Source organism: Lepisosteus platostomus, chromosome 26 (assembly GCF_059453375.1).
Source record: "Lepisosteus platostomus isolate fLepPlt1 chromosome 26, fLepPlt1.hap1, whole genome shotgun sequence".
NCBI lineage: Eukaryota > Metazoa > Chordata > Actinopteri > Semionotiformes > Lepisosteidae > Lepisosteus > Lepisosteus platostomus.
This window is the reverse complement of record NC_142636.1, coordinates 7,486,510-7,497,076: the sequence shown is the minus strand read 5'-3', so window position 1 is coordinate 7,497,076 and position 10,567 is coordinate 7,486,510. Positions and strand designations below refer to the sequence as shown.

Below are 10,567 nucleotides of genomic sequence, written 5' to 3'. Positions count from 1 at the left end.
CGCAGCTGGAGTGGGGAATGATTCAGGAGCGACCTACAGCTGCAGGGTGAAACAGCAGCACTGGCTCCAGGTGCGCTTGTGAGGTCACTTAACCCCACCTCGAGCACACTCAAGTAACAGCCTGGTGTGTTACTGCTTTACATTACTCATCATGCACATACCATGAGTCACGGCATTCCCATTTCTTCTGATAGGAAGGATTGCACTACTCTCCCAATATTTTAGTAGAACCCCACTTCCATGAAACAGCCAGCTTTCCCTTGTCTGGTCTATGGAATTTATCCAGCTGTAAACAGCATGGACACGGTTTTAATCGGCATTATTGTCACCGTAGCCTGTGGCAGCAGAGAGAATGGCATTGATGTAGCATACCCCTCCATAGAGGGAGTGACTCTGCAATCAGACCCCACCCACAGTGGGAGGGACCCTCTCAGACCCCACCCACAATGGGAGTGACCCTGTCTCAGACCACACCCACAGTGGGAGTGACCCGGTCTCTGACCCCACCCACAGTGGGAGTGACCCCGTCTCTGACCCCACCCACAGTGGGGTGGACACCATCAGTGTCTTCTAGATGTGTTGATCGTGCTGAAGAGGCTCATTACAGCATAAATTGCTTTTCAGACAGCACAACTGAACAGGAGTAGCTGGGAAACTCTGAAATGAGTTCAGGGGTGAATCCACTAACAAATGCAATTTGACTTATTAAGCATTGAAAGCCTTTTTAAAAATATGCTCCAGATTGATAACTGAAATCATTCACTCCCCCCCCTTACTTAAGACTGTGGCTGTAACACAACCCAGACAACACCGCAGGCCATGTCCTTGGGCCTTTGGACCACTGAGCTGGTGGCCTAAAGCGTACACTACAGCATGCTCCTCAGTCTCGGCAAGAAACCCAAACTTAATGCAAGTACTGCCTCACAATGATCTGTGACAAAAGCCATTTTCATTTATTACTGATCAAAATAAATCAAGAGCGAAGCTGCAATGAAAACCACAAGAATATGGTGCCTCCCAGGGCTAGGAAGAACATGACCCCACCTACTATATTCATCTTAAAAGAAAGTGAGAGAAGGTGGAGCTCTGTGGCTCAGTGTGTAGTTTTACACACAGAACAGCACAGAACTTGGAGAGCAGGACCAGCTCTAGCACCTGCTGTGGTGTGAGCACGAGACAGGCTGCCCCTCCCCCAGCAGGGGCATGGCAACATGTCAACCAATGAGATGCTCGCAGAGGTGGGCGTGTCTATGGGTCCTCACTGTCCCACGACAGGTGGCTACACACATGCCTGAAAACCTGTCTTAAATAGCACAGGAAAGTAATCACAAGAAACTCGCAGACATGCGTTTGTACTGCTATGGAGAATACAGTTGTGTGACAGTTACCAGAGCACAAGTTGTAAACTGTTCCATCCTTTATTAAACATAGCTTGCAAGAGATAAATATTACAAAGTTATTTCCTCCAAAATTAGCTTATTTTTTCAGTCAATGCATAATCATTATTAATCAACTGGCAGTATTCAAACAGCATTTATAATATTTTTTTAAATTTCATTTTACTTTTTTTTAAAGACATTGTTAAATACCAAGGATGTGCAAAAGGTTTGGATTAATGTATGGACAACTCGAAAGCAAGCAAAATGCATATTTGCTAAAAAAAAAAATACTCCCCAAATACAGCCCCTCTACTCTCCCCCCCCCCCCCTGTGCTCCACACAGGCAAGGAAATAATCTGACTAATTTAACTAGGCAAGTCAAAACATGAGGATGATACTAATTAACAATAAAGAATATAGCCTGAGGAGCAGGAGACAGGTTAGTCAATTGAACGGGCCAGAGGGATTCCCAGATCCCCATCCCCTTTGAAAAGGGTGGAATACGCTGTCCTCTCCGGCTCTCGTGCCTCAGCTGCAGGCGGTACCAGCTGAGCTTGAGCAGGAGCTCAAGAGCTGTTGCAACAGAAGCCACAGGACGGTGTAGCCTCTTGTGTGCTGGAGAAGCCCAGAAATCTGGGCAAGCAAGGGCAAATTTCAAGAATACTGCCATGGCCAGGCTCACCCCTGCCACGGTGGGGGACATCCACTCCACATCAATGACCTTTAATAGAGATTAGTTCTCAAAGTGCCAAACCATTGGGTTGCAGGTCATCCTGTCTTAAGGCTTTTTCCCCCCCCAATGGGGAAATAGGATGGAAGTCAACGGGACATCCTGCCAAGGGCTGAAATATAACTGCCCCCCCGCCCCCCGCGCAGGAGGGGGTTTCTAATATTGTGTCCCGGGAGTTTACTTTAGACAAGTTACAGTACTGTACATCAACATATCAAGTGCACCCCCTGGTGATCCCTAAGAGAACTACAGGGAAAAGAGCCTTTAATACAGTATTTTATATTTTGCCACTAAAAACAAAACCATGAAAAGTCCCGTTAGCCAGAGAAGTGCCAGTTAACGCCCAGTCTACATAAACTGGGCAAATTTTGTTTGCACAGTGTGAGGAGCTCATGAATCTCTCGCCCCCTTTGCTAGGGCTACAGAATAAAGCTGTGGTCACCTCAGCATGCAGTGAGGCAGGACCAGAGATGAGATGTTGAGGACAAAAGTGCAGACGGGAGCAGACCCCGGCCAGAAAGAGACCTTTTAGGCCACAATATGTAAAAGAAGCAGGAGCCCCCGGTTTGTGTCCCTTTATGTCTTGAGTTAGGCCTCACACAAAGACAAAGTGAGAACTGTTTGTTGTTCCACTATGCGCCTCAGCGTGGGTGCTAGGATCTGGGAAGAACGGCTATCAGCACATCTCATGATCCCGCAAAAATCAGAAAAAGAGTGGGAACTGGAAAAAAAAAAACAAACCCATACGTTTTGCACATTTGTTACACAATATTACACAGTGATCACAAAACGAAATGACACAAGCTTCACAATATTCATGGCTTTTTTTTTTTAGGTTTGCTTTTCTACACAATATACAACCATTTTATTCTCATTTTATTTTATTTTTTTAATCCAAGAGAAGAAAAAAAAAAGGAAAAGCTTATATACAATAAGTCATAATTACTTCTGGACTAGCAAATAATTGTGTCATTTTTCATTTCATAATTCATGTTTTTTTTTTTAAGTTTTCATTTTATTTCTTACAAAGGAAACAAAAGACAGCCAAACGATAAAAACAGGAACAGAACCGAAAAAAGATGCCTGCGAAGTGATTTTTTTAAAAAATGTTTACATTTTTTTTTAAAAACTTTTTTTTTTTTTACATTTTCCTTTTCTTAAAACGCTGTTACTTTAGCCGGCGATATTAAAACAAAGTTATATGAATTCATCAAGCACGGCCGGAAAGCGAAAGAGAGAGAATGGTGAATGAAGTAGCGGGTTTCTTTCAGAATATTCCAATACAAATGGAGCAGCACAAAGCCTTCCCTGAAACAGGAACCGAAAATGTGACCTAAGAAATCTTATTGCGCTCTAAGATAATAAACCAGGAAAAGAGGGTGGGTATCAAAAGAACCTTTAACAATGCAAACTTCCCTGTTTCTCCAATATTGCACCTTGCTGTTCAAGTTCTCCCCAACAGGAAAACCCAGTGGCCAGTGTGCAGCCCCCTTCAAACACGGGTCACTGCGGTCTCCTGCAGTCTCGAACAGGGGTCCCTATCCCTGTGCTGTCCAGCCCGTTTCACAGGCAGCCATTACAACATCGGTTTCCAAGGGCCTGGAACAATATGACTACGACCGCTCAGTTACACAGGCCGGGTTCCATGAAGTCCTTCAGAGATCGTTTGGGACAGAACTCGGAACATCCGCCAGGCTCTCCAGGAAGCGTCTTCCCTTCATCGAAATATCTCTTGCTTAACTGCTTCAACAGGAGCTCCTACATCGCCTCTGCAAGGGCAGGGTGACCTGTATGACCCGCTGGACTGGGGCTCTCCAGGACCCGGAGCTGGTGACCCTCTAGTTTAAGAAGTTACTGCAGCACGAAACGGAGAACTGATTTTCAGGTGGGGTTCCTGAAGTCAGGCAGGCTCTGTGGCTCAGAACCGTGTTCAACTGGTTCCATCAAGCCTTAATGAGCCTCGTTTAGCCCTCCCCACAATCCTGTGCCATTTACAATTTCAGAACCCAACAAATTCTGCTGGATGACCGCTCTCCCAACGAGAGACTGGGCACTTGGGGAGGCCCAATTTGAGGGGTCACAATGAAGCTGGCCCATCTTTTTAGAATCGGATTGAGGGAGGGCACACTAGCTTGTATCAAGATCCCTCTGCACCCCAGGGCTCAGAAAGCACGCCAGCCCCTCCAACACAGCAGCACCCAAACACCCTGCCCTGTGGCTCGCGCGCACATGCAGGAGGGGCAGCGGACACCAGGGGGCGCCACATGGGGCCCTGCATTGCAAAGCCACTACAGCCCGCCCGCGCAGAAGGATGTTCTGTTCCCAAGATCCCTCCAGGGGGGATCGGATCGGGTTCCATTGCTCCAGGGAGGGGCGTCCCCCACCCCGTTCCTCAGCTCCTCAGTCTGACCTCTACCCTCACAACCCCAGTTGTGTTTCTAAATTGAAGGATGGGCCACCCAACGTAATACTGTAGAATATAACACACCTCAACCCCCCCACCCCCCCCAGTCCTGCCTAACGACCACCAGATCAGACACCCCCAGAGCCCTCCACTGCTCAAGCTGCTAACTAAGCAGATCCTGGGGAAAAGAACCTGAAGCTTCTTTTCCGGGCCAGGAAGTGGTACTGTACTTGAATCAAGAGACTCTTAACTGTGTCAACGGAAAGTCCTTGGAACACAATTAAATCATCATGTACCAGAGCACCTAAACGCACGTAAAGCCAGTACAGGATTGGGGTCAATGCCACAGTAAACAATGTTTTCGCCACACTTCAGAAAGGACTGCTGCTATGAAAAGTGATTAAAAAGTAATGAGCTTAACTTCCAGCTTCTAGGGAGGTGTCATACACGGGTTAAAGGAACTCCTAAGTCTCCTTAGTCTAGAAGAGAGGAGGCTTGAAAGGACTTCACACAAATCCCAAATGTCCAAACAGCTGGACAGGCAAGGGAAACGAAAAAGTGTAAAAAATACACAAAGAGTGGTAGGTGTCTGGAACAAGTCACTTGTTGAAGCAGATTCCTTGGGAATCCAATGGAAAACGGGCCACAAGGTGGGCTAAATGCACTCCTCTGTTTGGAAGGCTCAGGCATCATTGCCTGAAATTAACGCTAGCGATCGGTGAGCGCCGGTCACCCATTTAAACTCCAGTGACGAGGGAACACGTCTGATCGCAGCACAACCAGAACGGCCGCAGGACACGCCGGGTTTTGGGGAAGCGATTCCCCACCAAGACGCACCCCAGGCTCCCCGCGCACAGTTCCAAAACCACAACTGCGGGTCGTCTGGGTGAGCAGTGCTATTGCTGCTGTATTGTTCTGCAGTTCCTTTTTACTGATGAGACTGGAGGGGTACAACATTTGCACGCCATACCTTTGGAAGGTACAACAGAAATGTCATCAGAAGGGCCTAGAGAACGCAGGCGATGTTAACTGCGATCATTTTAGCAGTCTTGGTCGACCACCAAGGACGAATGGCGACCAAAAGGAAAAGAACCGGTTTGCATGTCCTGCCTGATCCCGCAAGTGTAATATCCCAGAATGTGATCCCGATGAATCTGTGAAAGCAGATCTCTTCTGGAGAGCAAACCCTAGTCTGATCAAGCTGCATCGGCACCAAGACATGTCCACACCTTGTTCGTGTGTGCGTCTCAGTAAGCGGACGAGAGCCGCCCTGCCCCCCGAAATCCCCACCTGGGCAAACCAGCGCCCCCTTGTGACCAGCGCTGACCACCACAGCCGTGTCCAGAGAAATGCTGATCACTGCCTAGGAAGTTCGGACACTACGGTTCAGCAAAATCAAATGTGGAAATTGACCAGAGTGTGAATATTGAACATTTCTTCGCCTGCTTTTTGACCTTAAAAATCCTCCCGAAGAGCAAGCCAGACCTTCTCATGAAAACCAGAGTTCACGCACTCTTTCCCAGATTAAGGAAGGTCACCAACTACCAGCCCAGCATCTACTGTACAAATAGGCCTACACACACGCCAAGTCTCATCGAGGGATTCGCCAGTGCTCCAGGTTATCGACACAGAAAAGCTTACATATTTACATATTCCCTTTCGCCAGCTTGCAAAACTAAAATTGATTCGTCATTCCTCGGAATACGAAATCCCACTCGATCATTGGCAGGACACATTGACCATACTATATTTTCCCAATTCCAAAAGTTTCAGGGAGAAGGCAACCCCTCCGAGTCTATTTTTGAATCCCCTGTTAATTTGAAATTATATTTTTAAAAGACAGAGCAAGCAGGAGGGAACCCATCTTATTAGGGATTTTGATAGCTTTTCAAGTTTATTACCTCAGAGGTGTGTGTGTGTGTGTGTGTGTGTGTGTGTGTGGGGTTTGATTGCACAAGCACAGCAACTCAAAAGCATGAGAAAAGAAATAAAAAATATCGCCAAGCGGTCGAGAAACGTTGCACACAATGTTTGACTTCTTTAAACTCTACTTCCAAGCTACCCCCCGCCAAAAAAAAATCATGATAGCACCTAACTTTGAAAAGCCTGGAACCAAAACAGTAAGAGGGCCAACTGCTTTCTGAACAGGTGCGATCTACAGGAGACTGGTCCGTTTGCCTTGGCGCGCAACAGCACACGCGTGTACCTATCCCCCAAGACAAGCGCCCGGAGACCGAGACCCGCAGAGAGGAACGATCTCCTTTAGAAAACAAACAAACATACAAAGTGCTCCGACACGATTCTCGTGTGCAATGCCACAGAGCAATGATTGAGCCATCTCTTTTTTTTTTTATAGATAGACGCATCTATATATCTACTTATCTGTATATTTTATATATATAGAAATAATTCTTTTTCATTATCGTCTCCAGGTCCCGTACCTTTCAGATACGCTCTGATCCTAAAGGAGACACTTAAACCACAAAAAAAAAACCCATCAACCCCCCCCAGAAAATACACCCCTTTTTTCCCTTACAGTGGGGAACCCAATTCCCTAGTTTCAGTTCTGATTCGTCAAGAAAAAAAGGCTGGTTTTTAAATTTTGCATATAATCGGCGTCCCCGCAGAAGCAGTTCTCCTGAATGTTCGAAAGCCCAGTAGGGGGTGCTCTCGGGAGCCCCTGCCTGTGTGGCGGGCTTGTGAAGTGCTGAGGTCATCGTCCACAAAGGCACAAAACAAAAGTTACAGGTCAGGAGACCGTGGCGCCAGGGCCGCGCGGACTACACTGCTGATACAGGATGCACACCCTCCTAGCAGCTACTGCTCCTGTAGAGTCAACCCGTCGCGTCCCATGAGCAGCTGGGGGAGAACGGGAACGCGAAACCGCCTGAAGCCCGGCAAGAGACCGACTTGGAATCGGAGGGACGTCCAAGTCAACCTTCTCGAATCCAACGCCAAGAATGGAGCTCATCTGGACACTACAATAATACTACAGGACTAGCGAACCGCCGAGCTGCCGCAGCTCAGAGGAGTTCAAAACCAGAACGGACGCCGACGTTTCCCTGCGTGACCGGAGCCTAGCCAGAACATTCCAAAGAGTCATTTACATCAAACGGTTTTAAACTCTTTGCACACAATTAAGATCCCCCAAAATATCCGCCACCCCACCCTCCAGGATTTCAGTAAATTAGGTCCAGCCTCTTGCTGCGGTATTTTGACACTGTCGCTCAGAAAGAAAGAGATCCATTTCATCCAGTCCTGAAGAATCATCCGAGGGGTTAAATTCATCACTGCTCTCGAAATGACCCTCACTCGCACAGAGAAAGCGCTGATGGAGTACTTTTCTACAGCCCCTGGCATCACCGACACAGAGCTCTGCAGTGACCTAGTCACACCCTGATCAGGCTAGTTCGAGCAGCTTTTGCTGCAAACGTCATCCACATTGAAACCCTTTCAGCCTATCTGAGCTTGGGCAGTAAGGCTTCACTGCTCTGCTGCCACTGGGAATGTACTGCCCTCTGCTGGCAGAGGAGAGGAAAAGACTGGTTGCAAAAACAGCACCACAGTTGCATGCTAGAGACATGGATTTCTCCAAATGCCGGACCAACTCACCCCTGGAATTCACAAATTAAGTCTCGGATCAATGCTGTTTGGTTTTTTCAGGAAACAAGTTTAAAAAAAAAAAGCCGAAAGCCCCGGAGGAAGGTAAAAATAAATGGTGATCATCAGCAGACTAATGACGATGGGCCTCCAGAGGGAGGATGGAGACGGTCGCGAGAAACGGCTCAGCACTCGGGGGACACAGTCACCCCTGCTTTCCCCTCTGTCGTAACGGGGCCACACCCACAACACGAAGCCCCGCACAAAGCAGATCCCTTCTCATCCCCACTTGGAACGACGGCAAGCCCCCCAGGACGATCTCGAATGGGAGACTGCGGTGTTGGGGCGTGCTCCGTTTTGTGCTCCGTCTGGCACCCTGCAGGCGCTAACCATGTTGATGTCGGCCAGTTGAATTTACTGCAGCCGCCTGATGTAGGTTTCCCCGGCCCTCCTCTCCCTCGGGTGTTCAGTCCGTGAGCGTGGCAGCAGCTCTCCAGCGGAGGGTCCCCCCTGGGATCGAACCCCCCTCATCAGAAGCCGGCACCCCTTCGCTCCTCGCAGAACCCAGCTTCCCCTCCCAACCCCGCCACAGACAGCCAAACCAACACCCCCATACCCACCCCCAACACCCCCTCCCGGGACCCCACCCCAAACAGGCCGTCTTCTTTTTTGCGGGGTGCGCCCTCACCCCCATAAAAGTGTCCATCCGCGCGCCCGACATCCGCCTCGGGCCCGGTGCTCGGAGGGAGGGGAGGGGGAACGGAGCACAGGGGGAAGAGCTGGCAGAGCCCTGGCGCTGTGGAGACGAGGCCACCGGGCCCCTATCCCCCGTGGAGAGGACAGGGCCAGCCAGCCTCCCTGCCCCAGCGGGGGAGAGGCAGGGACGGCGGGACCACCCTCCGCGCCGGCCACACTGGCAGCACCCAGGGGAGCAGGAGCGCCGAACAGGCGGCCGTTCGGATTGCATTGCTCTGGTTTCGGGGTGGGGGGGAGGGGCGGGGGCAGGGGCAGGGGCAGGACTCATTTCTGCCCCGTGATGGACTGCGATATGGAGCGAGGGGGGATCATGTCGAGGAGGTACTCCCGCTGCCGGTCCGCCAGGCTGGAGGCCTTGTGCCCTCCGACCCCTCCAGGATTCAGGTAGGCGATGTTCACACCTGCGGACACTGAGAGCGAGAGGGGGGGGGGGTCAGAGAGACGAGCGCTGCACCGCCGCCACCCTCCCACCCACCCCACCCCTGCCTCGTCTAGTGAGGGGCGCCAGGGAGAGAGGGAGAGAGAGAGAGAGAAAAAAACAGCATTTGAAAACACATCTGACCGAACACAGCAGGAGTGCCAATTAACTTCAACGTCTCGCCCACTTCAAATCACAGCCACCGCCCAGACTGGAGCTCCCTACTGCCACCCCTTGACCCCTCGACCTGTCGCTGGCTGTTCTGCAGAGCCCCTCTCCACCAGGGGTGTCAACCAGAGGGGCTGGGCAGCTCTCGCTGATGCCCCCCCCCTCCGAAGGTCACGGGCGCCCAGTTGCATGTAGGGAGTCACTGTTGCACAGAAATGCCAAGATGCCCAGCCGGCCAGCTCACTGGTGGGCACTGCCCAGCCGGCCAGCTCACTGGTGGGCACCACGCCCAGCCGGGCAGCCCTGCCACTCAGGAGACCCTTCATTGGCTTCCTGTCAGGTACAGGGTGGACTTCAAAGTCCTTCTAATTACTTACAAGGCTCGCAGAAATCAGGCACCTGTCTATCTAATGGAACTTATTAATATATACCATCCAAGTCGCCTGCGTAGATCACAGAATCCAGGTCATCTTCATATTCCACGCATTAATAAAATAACAATTGGTGGTTAAGCCTTTAGTTACAGGGCCCCTAGTGTATGGAACAGTCTCCCACCCCATCTTCGGGATGCCGAGTCGATCTCAGGATTCAAATCCAGACTGAAGACCTATGACTTCAGCCTAGCCTACTCACACCTTTTACATCACAGCCTGCTGCAGCCATGGCTGCTGGTGCTGCTGTCCCGGCCACTGTGTGTCTCTGTGTGGGCCCACCAGGTAGATACACCTGTTCTGACCAGACTATCCTATTCTCCTCCCCACATGTCTGGATGGCGCCCTGGCTGGGGACCATCTGAGTTGGATCCATGGCAGTGATGCAGCATCCAAGAGAGACATCGTGGATTTAGCCATCGTTTAGGAGGAATTTACTGGTCTACAGAGATCTGCATGGATGAATTAATACCCTCATTCATTTCCATCCTTTTTTTTTAATTGTATAATGCTAGCATGCCCAAAGGGGTTGGACAGCCAGTTGACCTTGGACCCCTAGAGGTTTTTTTTTCTCCTTACTAAGGAGTTTTTGGTTCCTGTCCCCTGTTGTCTTCTGGTCTTTTCTGTTCTGTATTCACCACATGTAGGGTTACTTGCATTGTGAAGTGATTTGGGGTACCC

At 50.0% G+C, this 10,567-nt stretch overlaps 1 protein-coding gene across 2 annotated transcripts in view; it reads right to left on the bottom strand.

Annotated features, from left to right (window-relative positions):
• Positions 1 to 1,399: 1,399 nt before the first annotated feature.
• gatad2b (GATA zinc finger domain containing 2B) overlaps positions 1,400 to 10,567 on the bottom strand; it is a 50,306-nt gene continuing 41,138 nt past the window's right edge. The window contains exon 11 of one of the 2 annotated variants that reach the window (XM_088621530.1): positions 1,400 to 9,360. In XM_088621530.1, coding sequence (XP_088477656.1) covers positions 9,134 to 9,360 — 227 coding nt within the window. In that variant the 3' untranslated portion in view covers positions 1,400 to 9,133. The remainder of the gene's footprint in view (positions 9,361 to 10,567) is intronic. The other variant, XM_088621531.1, reaches the window with a different exon arrangement.